Source organism: Nematolebias whitei, chromosome 15, assembly GCF_014905685.2.
Source record: "Nematolebias whitei isolate Nwh7 chromosome 15, NemWhi1, whole genome shotgun sequence".
Classification (NCBI taxonomy): domain Eukaryota; kingdom Metazoa; phylum Chordata; class Actinopteri; order Cyprinodontiformes; family Rivulidae; genus Nematolebias; species Nematolebias whitei.
In genome coordinates this window covers 23,182,257-23,202,633 of record NC_056512.1, presented here as the reverse complement: position 1 = coordinate 23,202,633, position 20,377 = coordinate 23,182,257, and the positions used below count along the sequence as shown (strand labels likewise).

General features: G+C 41.4%; 1 protein-coding gene across 1 annotated transcript; it reads left to right on the top strand.

Annotated features, from left to right (window-relative positions):
- The first annotated feature begins 10,840 nt into the window (after positions 1-10,840).
- Positions 10,841-15,922, top strand: LOC119421554 (probable ATP-dependent RNA helicase DDX5). The gene is made up of 13 exons (XM_037688897.1): positions 10,841-10,993; positions 11,664-11,832; positions 11,937-12,033; positions 12,118-12,251; positions 12,368-12,433; positions 12,641-12,782; positions 12,864-13,024; positions 13,117-13,289; positions 13,361-13,471; positions 13,541-13,602; positions 13,680-13,739; positions 14,917-15,138; positions 15,219-15,922. The coding sequence occupies exons 1-13, from the start codon at positions 10,953-10,955 to the stop codon at positions 15,614-15,616; spliced, it is 1,836 nt and encodes a 611-aa protein (XP_037544825.1). The 5' UTR covers positions 10,841-10,952; the 3' UTR covers positions 15,617-15,922.
- The last annotated feature ends 4,455 nt before the right edge of the window (positions 15,923-20,377 follow it).

Here is a 20,377-nt window from a genome sequence, read left to right as displayed (position 1 = left end):
AAGGGTCAAGGCCGTAAAACTCTACTGGATGCTCGTGATCTCCGGGCCCTTAAACGTCACTGCACCTCAAACAGGAATGCCACTGTCAAGGAAATAACAGAACGGGCTCAGGAATACTTCCAGAAAGCATTGTCAATGAACACAATCCACCGTGCCATCCGCCGTTGCCAGCTGAAACTCTACAGTGCAAAGAGGAAGCCATTTCTAAGCAAGCTCCACAAGCTCAGACGTTTGCACTGGGCCAGGGGTCATTTAAAATGGAGTGTGGCAAAATGGAAGACTGTTCTGTGGTCGGATGAGTCACGATTTGAAGTTCTTTATGGAACACTGGGACGCCATGTCATCCGGACCAGAGAGGACAAGGATAGCCCAAGTTGTTATCAACACTCCTTTCAGAAGCCTGCATCACTGATGGTATGGGGTTGCATGAGCACTTGTGGCATGGGCAGCTTGCGTGTCTGGAAAGGCACCATTAATGCAGAGAACTATGTTCAGGTTCTAGAACAACATATGCTCCCATCTAGACATCATCTCTTTCAGGGAAGACCCTGCATTTTTTAACACGATAATGCCAGACCACATTCTGCAGCAATCACAACATCATGGCTACGTAGGAGAAAGATCCGGGTACTGAAATGGCCAGCCTGCAGTCCAGATCTTTCACCTATAGGGAACATTTGGTGCATCATAAAGAGGAAGGTGTGACAAAGAAGGCCCAAGATGATTGAACAGTTAGAGGCCTGTATTAGACATGAATGGGAGAGCATTCCTATTTCTAAACTTGAGAAACTGGTCTCCTCTGTCCCCAGACGTCTGTTGAGTGTTGTAAGAAGAAGGGGGGATGCCACACAGTGGTAAAAATGGACTTGTCCCAACTTTTTTGGGATTTGTTGATGCCATGAAATTTGGAAACAACTGATTTTTCCCTTAAAATGATACATTCTCTCAGTTTAAACTTTTGATCTGTGATTTGTGTTCTATTCTGAATAAAATATTAGATGTTGGCACCTCCACATCATTGCATTCAGTTTTTATTCACAATTTGTTTAGTGTCCCAACTTTTTTGGAATCCGGTTTGTACTTAAATTCAAATAAATTGTAATATTTGAAATAGGGATGCACTGATCCACTTTTTTTTTTTTTTTTTTCTACTTCTGATCCGATCCCGATACCTCAATCTAAATCTTGGCCGATACCGATCCAGTTCCGATATCATGATCATCATTGATTTTATATGAGGCTGTAATAATCTCCTCTCAAGTACAATTTGTACAGATATGTGCATGCATGTCCAAAAAGGCAACTTGAGGTAAGTTTTATTAATGTTGGATAAGTTTTAAAGTTAGAATTAAATTCTGCTAACACAAAACATGTTTTTTTTTTATTTCTAGCTTTAAAGTGGATATTAAAGTGCTTAATTTAAGTGATTGTTTAAAGTTATTTTATATTTTTTTAAATAAGGGGCAGATGTAAGTTTTATTTTCTTCTTTCTGCACTCTTTTCATTCAATGTTTTCTTTTTGATTATTTTTTTAATTTTTGTTTCTTTTAAATGAATGAATAAATGAATAAAATAAAATGTTAAATGGCTTCAAACATCTGCTAAGTTCATGGCATAAACCAACAGACATGTTTCTGTTTTTAGTATTTTACATCACTTTATAATGTGGCTGTTTTTGTTTCTTTTTAATATATAATTTTCTTGTAATTTTCAAATCAAGTTTTTTCATGATTGTCTTCTGTTGTACTGTAAATATCTCCTGGAGAGTAATGTATATCTTGGCTGCAAGTGTCAAGCTGTGAAATCCTTCGTTTTCTACAACTGATAGTGGTTTGTCATTAATTGCGATGAAGTTTAGCAACTTCTCTGTAAACATTCGAGCTCTGGGGCTTCAGCGATGTCTTCTTCTTGTTCAATCCAAAGCAGGTAGTCTGATTTCGGTCAGCCTTGCTCAGTCTGCCCCTCCTCAGATTGGACAGATTGGACGTGGCTGGCCAGGTTCGAGTTGGCTGTTTCGGGTTGAGCAAAGAGTAGCGCCCCGCTGAAGCCCCTGAGCTTGAATGTCCATCGTACAATTAATATTACCGCAGTTTAATGTGATGCTATGGCTCTGCAGACATTGCACGTTGCTGTCTTGTTTTGTGGTGTTTCTAGTGTAAAATATTTCCACACAGCGGACATGTTTCAATGAAAAGTTGGTTAGCTGTTAGCCACAGTGCTGCTAACTCAGTCCTCATGTTGTAGCTGGCTGCAAACTATGAAATGGATTTCCTGAATCCTTAGTGGGTCTTATTACTCTGGGTTCATGAGACGCACCTCCGTTCAGGAAATCCAGTCCACAGTTTGAAGCCAACGTGCATCATGGATCGGAAATCTCTGCAGGTTGGATCGGAAAAATCCGATACGTAAATTATGCTGGTATCAGAGGCTGATACCGATATCGTATCGGCCCCATCCCTAATTTGAAGTCCTGCAAATGATTTGCAAAATTTTTGTCACAAATTCACTGTCTTAATTATGTCTCGATCTGTTTTTCTTAATTTTCTAAACCTTTCAAAAGCTGTCTCACACTTCTCACGCTTTCTGACTCATGGATATGAGACGTGAATGTGTGACCCATCAAGTCGAGCCGAGAATAATTCTGCTACTTTCCCTAAATGATAGTGAAGCTACTTTCAATACCAGCTGGAAAATCCTTATTTCAAAATATGGTTTGAGGTTTCCTTTCTCAAATGACATCAAGAAATTCTCATTAGAATATGTCCTGATTGATGCTCAATAATCCAGGTAGATAAATCCAACAAAGTTAAGGCAGGTCCTCTGGACGGATTTTTCTTTGTTGAAATGGTTCGTCTTTGATGGAAGTCTTTTGGATAAGTCTGAGGCGCTGCAACCAACTATTAATAGCACCTTCTTATAGTAGATCAGTTTGCTGCTGACAGCCAGAAATAGTTATTCACATGTAAAAGGAGGCTCATCAGCTTAACAACTGGTCATTAGTTCCCTGATGGCCGCTTGTTATTCACAGAGGGCTGAGTGATGACATAACAGCATTGTAAGAGGGGGACAGTTGAACACGGAGGCCTCCACCCCTGTTTAATGATGGACGGTTTCTTTTCACAAAGATGGCCTCCTTTACTCCTCTCTCAAACCATTGTTCCTCTCTATCCAGGATGTGCACATCTTCATCCCTGAAAGAGTGACCGCTGGCCTGGAGATGAGTGTAGACCACAGAGTCCTGGCCTGATGTTGTTGCTTTTCTGTGCTGGTCCATCCTTTTGGCCAGTGGCTGTTTAGTTTCCCCCTATGTAAGACTGATCACAGCCCTCCTGACACTGAACAGCATACACAATATTACTCTGTTTGTGCCGGGGGACTGGATCTTTGGGACGAACCAGTCTTTGCCGTAATGTATTTTGGGGTTTAAAAGCCACTGGAACGTTATGTTTAGAACATAAACGTCTCAGTTTCTATGATACTCCCTCAACATATGGAATGACCACTGGTCTGGGTCTGGGTTCCTCCTTTTCACCTGATGGCTGACTGGAGTCCTGTTTGGGTTTCTTCTCTGCTTTCAGGAAGGCCCAGTTAGGATATCCACATTGCTCTAGAGCCTGTCTTGTGTGGGATTTCTCCTTCTGCCTGGCTCCTGAGTTAGTGGGGACGCTTTCTGCTCTGTGGTACAGAGTCCTGATGACTCCTAACTTGTGCTCCAAAGGGTGACGGGAATCAAACTACAAATACTGGTCTGTGTGGGTGGGTTTGCGGTACACCTCAGTTTGCAAATGTCCTTTATCAGAGACTGAGACCTCACAGTCCAAGAAAGCCAACCTGCCATTTTTTACATCTTCTCGTGTGAACTTGATGTATTTTTCCATAGAGTTGATGTGGTCAGTAAAATGTTGGACTTCCTCAGATTTAATTTTAACCCAGGTGTCATCAACATACCTGAACCAATGACTTGGTGGTGTCCCTGAAAAGGATGTCAGGGATCACTTTTCTACCTCCTCCATGTACATGTTGGCAACAACAGGAGAAACTGGAGACCCCATAGCACACCCATGTTTCTGCCTATAATATTGGCCCCCATATGTGAAGTAGGTTGACTCACATATTCATTCCACATGTGGAATCTTTTGGATAAAAGACGTAAAGTTGCAACAAAGAAAAATCTGTCCAGAGTTCTTGACTTAACTTTGTTAGATCATTAGAATATGGAAAAAAAACAGGATTTAAGCTGTATTTTTAGGAGTTTTACCCATTTGCGAGACAAATACAGCCATATCTCTGAAAATACTCGTGATCTTAGGATGATGCATCAATACGTAACTTCAAAAGCCAGGAATCTGACATTTTTTTTGTTTCTTTTTTACTAAATTTGACTTAATCCTCAGTTTGATGTGATGGTTCACAAATTGAGAACAGTTTGAGATGCTCACAGCAATTCTTTTGAGAGTGAATATGTATTTTATGTAAATAAAAACTGAGAACAGTCACAGACGACTGGAGATTTATTAGAGACTCCTTTATAAATGCCCTTCACAGTTGTTCTGATATTTGCAGCCCAGTGAGAAGCCTTATCTTGTTGTAGCAGCAGATCAAAAGAAAGTTTCTGAACTGTGACAACACACCACCTGTTTTAATTTAATGCATGCAGTTCTTTATGACAGTCTGAGGCTCCCTCTTCCTTGAGCATGAACCTTGATGTCTTCCTTTGTGTTTCTGCAGTTTCAACCGGATTGACATTCCTCCCTACGAGAGCTATGATAAACTGTATGACAAGTTGCTCACTGCCATCGAGGAGACGTGTGGCTTCGCTGTTGAGTGAGACCTCAAGAAAAAGCAGAAGCTACAGTTTGACCATCACAAGCCACCGTCTACAACAAACAGTTCATGTAGTTGGGGTAGGGTTGTTGATGGTTAACCATAATGCTCATACTCTTGACATGATGTGTCACTGAGCTGAGGGAGGCTGAGATGTCATCTGACTGGGTTTGTAAACCCTCCAGCCCTTATTATCTTTTTTTATTATTGAAAAGGAATTCTTCAGCTGCTAATAACTCAGACTATTTACTAACTTGTGGAACCTGCAATTTTTTTTCCCTATTTTCTGAATTCATTTTAAAAATAGGCTTTATTCCATGTAGCATTACTCCATATTACCACGCAGAACACGTCAGTCTACTCTGAAACAAGAACCACATTGTTCGCTGCAGGACATAATTTTTTTGTTATTATTCTTAATATTATTATTATTGGTCACTGCAACCACTTGAAAATGCAAAATCTGGATGCAACATGTGCATGACTTGAAAGTTTTGGTGCCCCAAAAAGCAGTCCCTCTGGGGTGTTATCGGTGATTCCAAGGATGGGACATGTGCAGATGAAAAGTTGCAGCTGACATGTTTACAACCTTCTCCAAAGACGGAAGCAGGGAGCTCTGCTCCTCAACCGCTGCCCGACAATGAGAGCTGCAATCCCAGACACCGTTTTTCACCTTTCACAGTTAGATGTGTGGAATGAATGCATAGCTTAAAATGTGATATTTTTGTATAACGGGGAAAGTGAGAAACAGTTTTAAAAAATCTATATAATATATATAATTTATTGCTGTTATATTTCAGAAAACCCTTTCCATTGTTTAAAAAAATAATAATAAAACCTTTGAAATGTTTAGTGTTACTGCTTAAATTATAGAAGAGAGTTTTGTGAAAGCAGATTGAAGTTGGACCGAGTGAAGAGCAGAGGACTGAGCACACATCTTTGAGGATCACCTTAGGTCAAAGTTGTGGTTTAGTTCTTGACTCTCCTCATTTACTCTGAGAGTAAATGGAGAGTTTTGTCACAAGGGCAAAAAAAAACAAATGTCCTCTGAGTGCCATAATCATTTTAAAATGATAAATCTTTGCAAATATTGAGCTTACCCTTTAAATTCTAGTGATTTGTTTTCCTCCTGCAGCTGCATATGGGGGTGTGATGTACCGCACATACCGTTGATGGTCAGACCTGGACTAGATTCATGTAACTGACCATTAATGTATGAAGAGCCAAAAGTGTCATCATCTACTTTTGTTTTATATTGGGGGAAAAAGAAGGAGAAAACAAACTTGACTACCTTTCAGCTATGTGGTGCTAAATCAGTAACTTTTTTTAATGTTACCCTCTGACGTCCTACTCCTTTTCATACCTGCTTGTGGCCACGAGAGCCAGCTGCACTCTCAGGAGATGTCATTTGTAGTTTGTAACGTCCATTTGATTAGACACTAATACTGATAATTAGTATTTTTCATTGTTCTTTTGCTCAAAATGCAATTTGCATTGACATGCCCACAGCAGAACATAATTTACAGTAGTTGTTGCATGTCTCCTTATGTGTTTTGGATTTTAAAATGGACTGAACAGAATGAAAACTTCATTTAAGACTGGTTTCCAGTCTCGTCATTGATGTTTTTATTAGAAAATGGGAATTGTTTTCTACAATTCAAACTGTTGAATGTCTTTTTTTTATGCTGCCTGTCTAACAATCTCAAAGACCGTGGACTGTTCTCAATATTTGCATACACTTTAAAAAGAAGTGTTTTTTTTATCACGAGCGTATGCAAAATGAAAAGTGTCCTCAGATGGTGCTTTGTACAGTGATAAAATATTGTTCACATGTGTGGATCAAACGGACTGTAATTTATCTTTAACTTTAAATGGGAAGAAAAAAACAGCTTCTTGAACTGCTAAGAGGAGTTGCACACAAACAAACCTGAGGTCTTCGGGTGTATTTAGCGGGGACTTTTGCACCAGATGTTATTTCACCTTGGAGTCCAGTGCACAATCTGATCTTCTGCTGTCTACTCCTACACTACACTGCCCTGCAGCGCCCCGGTAGTGGCCTCAACTTAGCTGTCCATAAACAGGTAAACGTTTAGGGACACCGTTTTTTTTTTTTTTTTCAATAGCATGATCCACTAGCAGGACTATATCTCTCTCATAGCTGACTGATGCAATTTTATGTATGTTAACACTATCATTTTGTAAGAGTATTTTATTTTTGTGTGTAATTAGTTCTAATTAAACTTGCCTTTGTCTAACAATAAGGCCTTGTACAAATATATGTCTTGTCTTCTTTGGGAGTTTAACTTTAATTGTGCACATAAACAGTTTATTTGCTATGGGACGTATTTACCACACTGCACTGATGGAGAATGTGCGAGTTGCAGAAACTCAGAGTCTTAAATGGTGGTTAAAAATATTGGATAAATTTGCTTTGTATAAGTAAATTAACATCAGAGGCTTCTTTAAAATGATTTGATGAACAGCTTAGATATTGACCAAAAAAAACAATAACTTGGTAGCATGCAATGTTTGAGGTGTGCCGTGCTGCCCCGTTGCTGAAAGATGGTGGTGAACGCTCCTGTTTTAGCAAAATATCTTATGAACCACTGGATGAATTTAACTTAAACTTGCATAACATAGTCATTGAATGAACATCTATCTACAACTAATTTAGCTTAATCCAAACCAACAGACTGAAGTAAAAATTAAAGACTTAAAAAAACTTGAATAAAACATTCTCAGTGGAATCTATATTAAAACCATAGAGCTTTAAATACATTCTCTGATTAGTCTTCTTACAAAGTGAGTCTATGTGCATCAAAGGTCACTTATCTTTGTTTAAAATGTTTGCCTTTAACTCTCCTGCTTTGAAGAGGATGAAGAAGGGGAAGGCTGTAGGACCTGATGACATATCAGTGGAGGTTTGGAAATGTCAGTGAAGTTTTTGACTCAAATATTCAATGGTATATTTGAGGTTGAGAAAATGCCTCAGGAATGGAGAAGATGTGTGCTGGTGCCCATTTTTAAGAACATGGGTGATGAACAGAGTTGTAGCAGCTACAGGGGAATTAAGTTGATGAGCCACACGATGAAGATCTGGGAGAGAGTTGTGGAAGGAAGACTTGGACGAGAGGTGACGTGAGCAGCAGTATGGTTTCATGCTGAGAAAGAGCACCACAGACACCATCTTTACTTTGAGGATGCTGATGGAGAAGTACAGAGAGGGTCAGAAAGAACTTTGTGGATTAGAAAAAGCAAATGACATAGTGCCGAGGGAGGAGGTGTGATATTGCATGAGGAAATCTGGAGTGGCAAAGAAGTATGTTAAACTGGTATAGGATATGTATGAGGACAGTGGTGAGATGTGCTGTAGGAGTGACTAATAGCTTCAAGGTGGAGGTGGGAGTGCATCAAGGCTCTGCTCTGAGCCCCTTCTTGTTTGCTCTGGTGATGGACCGACTAACAGATGAGGTCAGGCAGGAATCCCTGTGGACTATGATGTTTGCAGATGACGTGATCTGTGGTGAGAACAGGGAACAAGTGGAAGAGAACTTGGAGAGGTGGAGGTATGCACTTTAAAGAAGAGGAATGAAAGTCAGCCATAGTAAGACAAATGAGTCATCAAGGCTCAGTGGGATTAACCTGTCTAAATAAAGGTTGAATGAGTACATGTGTGTGAATTAGAGGGAGCTGGTGGAACAGTGAGGCTACAAAGAGCAGAGTGCTGGTGAAGATTCTCAGTCATCCAGGACATGATGAATTCAAAAAGCGTTCAATACAAAAACAACTGGACTTTATTTGTAACAGAAGACATTTCGCTCCTCATCCGAGAAGCTTTCTCAATTCAAACAGCAGTGAGTGAGGGATTCAGGTTATAAGGCCGAGTGAGATAAGACACACACACACATATGTAGATTGGCAATTCACACCTAAACACCTTAACAGGAGGGGTTTCTTAAAGTCTTTGTTACTCTAATTCACAGACGAGGCCCCTCTGTTCCCATCAGGTGTGAAAACCGGCTGGGAATCTGTCTTAAAGTTGCATTATAGGTTTTTGAAAGTGGAAATCTGAGGCCCCCTCCTCTGTTAAGAGATGGCTTTCCCCTTTTTACAATTGCTTCCTTCACCCCCCTCTCAAACCATCTGTGTTCTCGGTCCAAAATGTGCACATTTTGGTCCTCAAAAGAGTGTCCCTTATCTGTGAGGTGGAAGTGAACAGCTGAATCTTGTCCTGTGGAGCTGGCTCTCCTGTGTTGAGTCATGCGTCTGTGAAGAGGCTGTTTAGTTTCTCCAATGTAGAGGTCTGGACAGTCCTCGCTGCACTGGACCACATACACTACACCACTCTGTTTGTGTATGGGTGTTTTGTCCTTAGGGTGGACCAGTCTCTGTCTGAGAGTCCTGCTGGGTTTGAAATGTACTGGGATCTTGAGCAGAAAAGAGAGCAAAGAGCAGAGATCACAAAGGTGCAGGACTTCAAGTACTTGGGGTCCACTGTCCAGGAAAATGGGGAGTGTGGTAAAGAGGTGAAGAAGAGAGTCCAGGCAGGATGTAGTGGATGGAGAAAAGTTTGAGTGATTTGTGACAAAAGGGTGTTGGCAAAGGTCAAAGGAAAAGTTTACAAGACAGTTGTGAGACCAGCTATGTTGGATGGTCTGGAAACAGAGACAAAGACAAAAAGACAGGAGAAAGAACTGGAAGTAGCAGAAATGAAGATGTTGAGGTTCTCCTTAGGTGTGACAAGGATGGATAATATTAGGAATGAGATCATCAAAGGTACAGCACAGATTGAACAACTGGGAGATAAAGTTAGAGAGACCAGACTGAGATGGTTTGGACATGTCCAGAGGAGGGACAGTGGGCATACTGGTAGAAGGATGTTAGAAATGCAGCTGCCAAGGCAAAGAGGAGATGTATGGATGCAGTTAGAGAGGACATGGAGGTAGTTGGAGTGAGGACAGAGGATGCAGCGGATGGAGATGGAGGAGGATGACTCGCTGTGGAGACCCCTGAAGAGAGAAGAGACGAAAGAAGAAGAGGAACCCTCCTGCTGTCTTTGGGTCAAAATGACCCATAAACTGAGACTTTGTGTGCCATTTTGACGCAAAGACATGATGTACTGGTATTTGGAGTCAGCTTTGTCAGTAAGCAAGTAGCTCACCACTGAACAGATTTTATTTTCAGGATATATAAATATATATGAAAAAAGAAATTCTCATAATAAGGTGATCGTAGTTTAAAACTGGCATGGTGGGCAATATGCATTCCTTCAAGGACTGATAGGTCTTTAATGTTAAATTATTTCAACTAAATTGATAAATCACCATTTTTTATAATCGTAATGTTTAGTTTTGTTATGTAACAGTGCACTTCTGCTCCTCTGTTCATATTTACATTCCTCGTTTTGTAAACACTTTGTTCTTATTTTCTGAACTGCCTTTAAAAGCCAGCGCACGAGATTAGAAAAGGATATTTCCCACAGATGAACATCTGATTTTAAAAAATCCACCGGATTATATCTGATCTGATTCTAAAACGAAGAATGAACAAAAAGTACTTAATGTTTCGAGCTTGTCCTGATGACGTCATTTACCGTTTACGCAGCGGAAGCCACCCGGCCGAATCACCCATTTTGGTCACGTACATATACATCCGCCAACATTCGTTGAGGCTGCTGACTGCAGATATCAATGAAAACCGTTAATGTCTTAAGAAAACTCTTCTTTTTCAAGACAGCAATTTTAATTATGACGATAAGTTTGAAGTGGTTTCCTATAACGTCTGTATTGACTTTTATGTTTTTGTTCTTCGGAAGAAGCAGTGCTCTAGCTTTCTCAAATTAAGTAAAAAACAATTAATGACTTGAAATGTTGGAGCTTTGGTGCATTTTTATTTCAAAATATAAATGAAAGTTGACGAAATGTTCTTTAGTTCTTTTTTTCGTTCATTCAAACAAGGACCGAAACTCGTTCTGCGGATGGATATGTCGGAAGGGGACCTCTTTCCTTATAAACCGGACCTCATTTCGTTTAACCGGTATTTCAGTACAACTGCCGGCCGGTTTTGTAACCATAATCTACACCTCTTCATAGTCATTTTTTAATAGATTTATACATTTTGCTAACAACATGCCTGGATATGCCGACAGAGATCGCGGCAGAGATAGAGGGTAAGTGTGTTTTTGTCCGTGTTTAAGACGTTTCGACCGTCGCGTGACCAGTCTTTAAAGAAAGGGGGAAAAAAAATGTGCCGGTTTTTTTTTTTCTTCCGTTTTTACATAATAGATAATGCAACTAAAGAACTGAATCTAGAATTACTGGATGTTAAACACCGATATCTAATCAAACGGTAGTTATTGAATTAGTAAAATGTATAAATTAAAACGAACTTCGACGCAAGTCGTGGTCGCCTTTTTTTTTTTTTTTTTCTTCTTTTTTTGGCTAGCGGCCTAGTTTGGCCTCGTGCCCCGGCACAACTGGATTGTTAGCTGAAGGTTACGTTTTCTCTTTGTAGTTGACGCCTTTAACGCGAATAATTGGTGATATGTTGTGAATAGTGTTTTTATGTTGCTTGTTTGAAACGTTACGTTTGTCACCTTTTGACTGAAAATGTCCCGGCCTTTTGGTTAGCGGCTAACCGTATTAGCAGGCAAGCTAACGGAGCAGGCTAGTCGGCTCTTCGCCATGTGGCGGCGTCTGAGCTCACACAAAATGCCGGCTGTTTTTTTTTTTTTTTTTTTTTCGCCTACGTGGAATGACGCAGCAACAATTGTGCTCATAGTCTTTTTTTTTGAATAATTCAGCTTAACTTTAAATGTTTGAACTTTTTATTTTCTGCAGCTATGGCGGTGGACCTCCCCGGTTCGGTGGTAGTCGAGGAGGTGGTGGTGGAGGAAAGTTCGGTAATCCCGGCGAACGACTGCGAAAAAAGCACTGGAACCTGGACGAGCTCCCGAAGTTTGAGAAAAACTTCTACCAGCAGCATCCTGACGTCTCCCACAGGCCACCGGTATGTGTATTTATCAATTGTAATCATCAATCCTGTTCCGCACTTGTTGGAGTTGTGTAACCAGTTCTAATTTTGAAACGATTTGCTCTTGATCATTTATGCAGCAAGAGGTTGAACAGTACAGGAGGTCCAGAACGATCACAGTGAAAGGGAGAGAATGTCCAAATCCCATTACGAAGTTCCATGAAGCAAGCTTCCCCTGTAAGTTCAAGACAAAAAGATAAGCTGAGCTATAACATAAATTGTATGTTTTTTTTTTTATTATTGTAATTTTGTTTCTGTTAGCCTATGTAATGGAGGTGATCAACAAACAGAACTGGACTGAACCAACACCCATCCAGGCACAGGGCTGGCCACTGGCTCTTGGTGGCAAGGACATGGTTGGCATCGCTCAGACTGGATCTGGCAAGACACTTGCTGTAAGTTGGCTCTCTTCTTTGAACCAGTTGTCACTTTGTTTTTTGATGGAAAGTTTGACCAGTTTAGTAGTATTGGTATAACCGCTGTTTAATAATGTGGTACATTTTATTTACAGTACCTGCTGCCTGCAATTGTCCACATCAACCACCAGCCTTTCTTGGAACGTGGTGATGGTCCAATTGTAAGTAATCCTAAGAAATGTTGGCGCACACCTTTTTTTTTTTTTTTTTTTTTTTGTCAGATTGAAAACTGACTAAAAAAACTTTTTCAAATTTGAATGTAACATTCATTCTTTGTAATTGTCTGATATACTAGGATTTGTTAGGATAAATGGTTTGTAGCTCCTCCAATGTTTCTTTTTAAAGCTTTAGCTTTTCTCTCCTGACAGTGTTTGGTGCTAGCCCCAACCCGTGAGCTGGCCCAGCAGGTGCAACAAGTGGCCGCAGAGTATGGCAGAGCTTCTCGTCTGAAATCGACCTGCATCTATGGAGGAGCACCAAAGGGACCTCAGCTCCGTGATCTGGAAAGAGGTACTGGATAGTATTCATCGAGGATTATAAATGTTGGAAGAAGAAAATGATGGCAGTCAATAAACATTTGTTTATTTACAGGTGTGGAGATCTGCATTGCCACTCCAGGCAGACTCATTGACTTCCTTGAGTCAGGAAAGACGAACCTTCGCAGGTGCACTTATCTTGTGCTTGATGAGGCTGACAGAATGCTGGACATGGGCTTTGAGCCTCAGATCCGGAAAATTGTTGACCAAATCAGGGTATGCATCTTTCTTTACTCGGGAGGCTTGAAAGACTACACTGTTGTGAGATCATTGCGTATAATCCTGCTATTTTTTTTATTTTTTTTCAGCCTGACAGACAGACTCTGATGTGGAGTGCCACTTGGCCGAAAGAGGTTCGCCAGCTGGCAGAAGACTTCCTCAAGGAGTATGTGCAGATTAATGTTGGTGCACTGCAGCTTAGTGCTAACCACAACATCCTCCAGATTGTAGATGTTTGCAATGATGGAGAGAAGGAGAACAAGTTAGTATTTACTCCACATCGTTGGAAGAGAAAAGTGTTGATCTGATCTGAACTAAATGATTTGTCTGTAGGCTTATCCGTCTGCTTGAAGAAATCATGAGTGAGAAGGAAAATAAGACCATCATCTTTGTGGAGACTAAAAGGCGGTGTGATGATCTTACTCGTCGAATGAGAAGGGATGGGTAAGTGTCCACACCAGTGAAGTGGTTTTTGTTGCACAGGTTGGTCCTGAAACTTTTTCTTTGTTCTAGGTGGCCTGCTATGGGAATCCATGGTGATAAAAGCCAGCAAGAAAGAGACTGGGTTCTTAATGGTAGGTTTTTATTCATCCATATTCTGAAGTGCGATTTTGGTGATTATTCCTGATCTTATTTGATGTCTCCCCCCCAGAGTTTAAATTTGGAAAAGCCCCAATTCTGATTGCTACAGATGTTGCATCCAGGGGTCTAGGTCAGTATCCGTCCTGAATTCCTTCATACTTAAATTTAATATTCGTTTAAAAAAGAAAACTGTTTTGCTTTCTTTAACTCTTCTGCTTCTTTCTGAGTTTCTCCCCTGACCTGAAGGAGCAGTCTGTGTGGCAGGGCCTTGGCATGACAAGCCCAGGTATCCAGAGGGGGAAGGAGGATTCTTGGAGGTGTCCAGACTGGCGAGGCACGGGTCTCCCAGTCATGCAGATGTAGAGGTGACCAGGCCCAAACCAAGCATAATGTGCTGGCCTGCCTAAAAACGGGGGAAGAGTTGACGGCTGGCTATATTTCTTCCCCAAATCTTGTTCTCAGCAATGGTTTGGACTGCTTCACACACCCAGGCTCTTAACTGTCCCAGCTCAACTACACCGTCTCCCTTTGTCTTGCATGTACATTTGGACACAGCATTGCAAGTCATTTAGAAGGTTCTTCCTGTTCAGACTGGTGAAGCATGGGTAATGTTGCAGTTTCCTAAACTTCTGTCTGACGAGCAGTCCGTGATATCGATCATACCTTCACCTCTGTTAGTGACATGGCTACTGGCGCTTTTGGTGACAGTACAACATGGTAGTTGGACACCGTTGGACAAAATCCAAGCTCAAATTCCTCCCTCGCCTGCGTTTCAAAGTCATGTCGAGACCTGCCAACGAGAGACATTTTGGTCAAGTGAACGCTGGGTATGGAATAAAAGCCATGCTGAGAAGGGGTTGCACTGTAGACCTCCTGCAAATGGGTTCTGGTCTACAGATTCTTGGCAAGACGAGCGTGACATGGGGACCTTTTCATTAAAGTTCACTCTGTCTGAGGCAGTAATGTTCAGAGCAGCCTTCCTGTGTAGATGCCTTTAGGGTCACTTGACATTGAGAGGTGGGCTGCAGTGGGAATGGATTAGTGAATTCACACTTCAAGCAAGTTTCTCACTATTGAGAGCAGCAGAAGTGTGCGTCATTTTTCTCTCCCTGTTGTAGACCCCTGAGGATTAGGTATTTTCATTTTGATAGCAGTTTCTTTCAGCCTGAAGAGTTGACCAACCTTACCACCCCATAGTGGGACTAACTTGGCCTTCTTTTTTTATTTTTATTTTTATCTGGTTGTTGTGGTGGCTCTGGCACACAATGTGTTGCCCTCCTCTGCCACACTGCAACAAAATTTTACAGATGTGGAAGATGTGAAATTTGTCATCAACTTTGACTACCCAAACAACTCTGAGGACTATATCCACCGCATTGGCAGAACGGCTCGTAGCCAAAAGACTGGCACAGCCTACACCTTCTTCACTCCAAACAACATGAGGCAGGCCGGGGACCTCATCTCTGTGCTCCGCGAGGCCAACCAGGCCATCAATCCAAAGCTGCTGCAGATGGCAGAAGAGAGAGGAGGTAGGTACATCTGTTGCTCCTTTCTGTCCATGTTACTTCAATGCAGTCGTGTACTGAGGTTGTGGTTCTCTACTTTGCAGGTCGTTCAAGAGGCGGCAGAAACGACTACAGAGACGATCGTCGCAATAGGTATTCCACTGGAAGGCGTGACTACGGTGGCGGTAGGGACCGGGACGGCGGTAGAAGTTTTGAAAATGGACCAAGTAAGGTGTTTAACAGCAACTCTCAGAACGGAGGCTATGGGACCAGTAACGGCTACGGCGGAGGAACCTTTAACGGTAATGGACAGTCCAACTTCAGCGGCGCTCAAACGGGATCTTTTGGCGCCCAGAACAACTTCCAGTCCCAACAGTTCACCCCCAGTAATGCTGTCACACAGAATGGTGGCACACACACCCCCTTCTTCCCTCAGGGACAGGCCCAGCAGCAACCTCCTCCAGTGGCACCGTTTACCATGGCTCCTCAGTTCTCTCAGTAAACGCATCGTAAACTTGAAAATTGTAATTTATTGCTTTTGGTCTTTTTAAGTTCTATACTTCATCCACAATTTTGTACTCGCGTAACAGGGTTAAGTCAACCTTTTTTAAGATCTGCAGTGCAGCAATAGTTATGTTGCACATTTATTTTTAGTTTTTTCCTATTTAATTTGTTACATTCCTCAGTAATGTTTAGTTTTTGTATTGGGTAATTGCAAATGTATGGTTTTCATGTGTAGCATTGAACATGTTGAGATCCTACCTTAAAGTGCACTGCATGATCTTTGAAATAAAACCCTATGAAAGACTTTGGTCGTTTCTGAACTTTCTTTAAGGTCGTTTTCACACCAGATAGTCTGGTAGACTCGGTTTGGGACCAATATTCATGACCTTTTGTTTACATTTGAGCTGGTGTGTTTACATTCGCACTACACTGCAGTCAGTCCACCTGTTGAACCAACCTGCTCGCCTGTGGGGGCGCTGCACCAAGTACTGAAAGAAACGTCTTCTGTAAATAACGAAGTGGCATAAAGTTTTAGGAGTTCTATTTTATCATTTTTCAAAAATGGACTTAGCATGAGAAGGAAGACCATGGAGAATATAGTTTTCCACACAAGGCAGCTGACTGCTCCATATAAGGTCAGATAAATGCGTGTTTGTCCTGCAGAGCGGGGTCTGGTCTGTTTATATTCACACTACTGAACCGTGCTGGAGTTCTCTTCTACTGGACAGAGACCTAGGTTTTAGCCTGGGCCGGAGTTTGCCTTTTTGTTCCGTGACATCTGGGTTTGAGTGTGCATTCACACCTCCCTACACGAACCGGACTTTCTAGGAAAACGAGCTAGAGTTCGATTAAAGCGGACTAGATGGTGCTGGTGTGAATGTACCCTAAATTCATAAAATTCTTGGAACTTAATTATTTCAGGTAGTACCCTCACCGTCCAGCAGGTGGCAGGCTGTAGCAATGTTTCATCTGAGCTGCACTAAGATTAAAAGATGCTTTGCTGATGTTGGCATATTTATCAGTTGTTTTTTTTTTCTTTTTTCATAAAACATTTTAATTTGAGGTTCTTTACAATGGTCACTAAGTTTGGTCCAACATTAAACGTTCATTTTATGGGACAGTTTGGAACAAATCCGGTTTGTGATTGTAAATCCCAAGTGTCCCCCTCCCAATGGGCTGACGTTAAAATCAATCTGGTGCACATCTCTGTACCACATGTATGTGATTCAAGGTTAAACGTTGTACACACCACATGTGGAACAATTGTTTACACAGGGTCCCAGTTGCATCAAACAGAATATTAAAATGTTTATTCAACCTTTATTTAGACAGATTTAATCCCATTGAGCCTCGGGGACTCGCAAGAGAGACCTGAAAAATGTAAAATAAGATCGGAACTAAAAAACTACCTAAAAATGCACTAAGCACTAGTTGCATAAAAACAATACGCCAAACAGCAGCACGAACATGAGTGAGCAGATTAGAATGAACACAGCAACATGATGTGATTTTTTTTAGATATGAGTCTAGCAGCTTCAGGGTAGAAGCTGTTCCTCAGTCTAGTGGTTTTACACTTAATGCTCCTCAACCTCCTTCCTGAGGGGAGCAGGGCAAGAAGTGTGTGCTGGGTGAGTGGGGTCCTTCATGATGCAGGTGGCCCTCTTCCTGCATCTGGAGGTCTTATCCCCTTCAATTTTACATGGAGGTAAAGATGTCTTTAAACATACTTTTGAAGAGCAAAAGTTTTAGGATTTTGTAGTCATTGATGTGTCTTTAAAAACTTATTTTAGTGTTTGTGGAGTATGCTCCCCACACACACAATTTCCTCTGTTTATGTAAAACTATTTCTAAGGATTGTTAAAACACTTGTCCTTTTTGCAGTGATAATAAATAAAAGATGGACGTCTATAATGGACATTTATTCTACTGCATCAGATCACTGAGCGCAAACACCTGTTCAGGGTCAGGAGGGACAAAACATCTAGCTGTTGTCACCAGATGCATTTAAGTCGTCTTAAGAATAAATAAATGTCGACCTCGTCTCGAATGTGTAAAACTTTTTGAACCTTCAGAATGCGAAGACGTTCTGTAAAAAGGTGGCTCGAATCTAAACCTGAGCAGCTCTTTTTAGTCTGAGGAGTTTTATGAAACAAACCTCACGTCCCTGTGCAGCAGCGTCCTGACACAAACCGTAAGAAAACAGGGCCGCAGGTTTGAGTCTCCGGAGCATCATAAATCCGTTTACGTTCAAAGTAGTTGAAAAAGTGTGGAATTAGGAACCTTGTTTGTTTTGTTGCTGCTCCGACTCACTCAGGTGAGCGATGTGACACAGCTCAGTGCCCCCCCCCCCCCCCTCTATATTACAGCTGCTGCAGGTGTGGCTCTTAAATGGCTACATATTTTCTGAACTGTGGCCATGAAAATGTGAGGAATGCAGTCTGAGTGTGTGGAGCATAAAGGTTTTCTCCCTCCTGTGACAGCTTCACCCTGCCACTTGTTTTTAACATAAACAACCATTAGGAACATTTTTTGTGTAACAAAATACATTTTAAATTGTTTTTTTCTTGTCTAAGAATATTTTACCCAACCGATAAGGATTTATGATCACATCAGTAAACGTATCTTTATCACCTGCTCTTAGGCGGGCCCCTCTAATGACACCCCCACCCCCGTGCTTCACTGTGGGGGCAGCAATTCTCTGATAGTACTGGCTGAGTTACCTGTGAGCTGAACAGACGTAGACCAAAGACCAGCCTTACAGTGGTTCTTATTGTGGGTCAGGGCTGATGGTCCAGTCTGTTGGGGGTTTCAGGACTAGACTGAGCATTCTCGCTCCGTGATGTGATGCTAGCAGGACCTGCTGTGACGATTAACGCTCCATCTTTTAGTTTGTCTTATCCTTTTTATATTTAGAGCCATGTTGCGGGAACAAACTCCATATTTTAGATGTAAAACTGCGTTCTTGGCTGCGCACATTATTATACATGCATTCTCCCCAACGCCATACACACCTCAGCAGCCACCCCCACATCTGGAGTACTCTTTAAAGATAAAGATGAGAAGATTCATACTTTATTAATTATTATCTGTGGTGGTTGTAGAGCTGGGCGGAACTGAGCTTCAGTGGAGGTGTCAAAATATGGCAAACACTTCGGAACAACATTTCTGCTGTAAAGTTTAAGAAACGAGCGTTTATGTAAGACTTGAGTTGTTTTAAGACGACACCTTCACATACATTAAAAATAAAAAAACAATAAGTGAAAGTTCTCTATCTAAGGAAGCAGCAGACTCGTTGAATCTTCACATCGTTGCAGTCTCCCATTCTGAGCAAGCACAAAGGAGACAGTGGAAAGGAAAAACTCCCTTTGAACAGGAAGAAACCTCCAGTAGAACCAGGCTCAGGACGAGAGGACATCTGCTTCGACCGGGTGGGTCTGACAGGACAGGAAGTAGAAACAAACACAGAGTGTCAGGTCCAGGTGTACGTTCTATAGGAAGAAAGACAAAAACACATGTCAAAGATAGAAATAATTACAAATACAAACAGGTGGAGCAGAGTAATTAAAGACAGCAGCAGAGTGAAAACATGTGGTCAGTTTGTCCTTCAGCTGTCTAAGCCTATAGCAGCATAACTAAAGGATAGCTCATGAAACCCAAGCCAACCCTAACTATAGGATTTATCAAAAAGGAATAAATACTTAATCTTAAAACAATGTGTCAGCCTCACGGACAGAAACTGAAGTTATGTCCACAAGAGAGGAGCCTGATAACTGAAAGATCTTCCTACCATTCTGCTTTTGGACACTCTAGGAACCACAAGTAAGCCTGCAGTCTGAGAGCGACGTAGGAAAATATGGAACAAGATCTGTAATATAAGATGGAGCTTGGTTGTTGAGGGCTTTGTAGGTTAGAAGTAAGATTATGAATTCAATTCTGGATTTGACAGGGAGAGAAACTAAAACTGGAGCAATCTGATCTCTCATTAAAACTATAGGTATAACTATATAATAATAAACAGTATACTAAAACTACTATTAAAACTATATATGATCATTTTTGACTGTGAGAAAGATTTAAAAAAATCTGACTCTTTTCACATTAAATTTAGTTTCTTGGTGTTTATGTTTCAGTCCAGGTGGGATTTCTGTGGCCTTGCACACACCCCTCCCCCCACCCTCAGGTATGAAGGTGTTGGTTTTGGGAGTCACCGCTCTGGGTGTGCATCACACACACCCACAGTAAGCATGAGCCGGAGCAGCATGCTGAGCAAATTTCTTCTCACTGACACGAAAACCAGTCCCATTGTTTCACCGTCAGGTCTCAGGTGGTTTTTCAAACCTCCAACAATCAGTTTGTTTTACTACGAGCTGCACATCACACACACACGAGACGCCCAGCGTGCAGCTAACGCTCTGTTTTTGTTATCAGCCGTGCTTTTATGCCACTTGTTGATTTAGCAGCAGGTGAACTTTACGTTCCTCCCCTCAGACCTTGAGTCTTGGCTAATCGGACAGGGTGTGTGAAAGATAAGTACTGATACTCAGAAATGGACTCACTCCAGCTCTGAGAGGCTGATTCATGATTTTTAACATGAATGAGGTTCAAAAAACACAGATCTGGTTCTTTTTTTTGCATTTTCCAAAACATCTTCATGATATCATCAATAATAAAAGACAAAGCTGATGATAATCCTCTCACTTCAAAGACCAAATTTGATCTCCCTTTTTGTTTCTCTTTCTCACTTCTCTGTGACAAATAA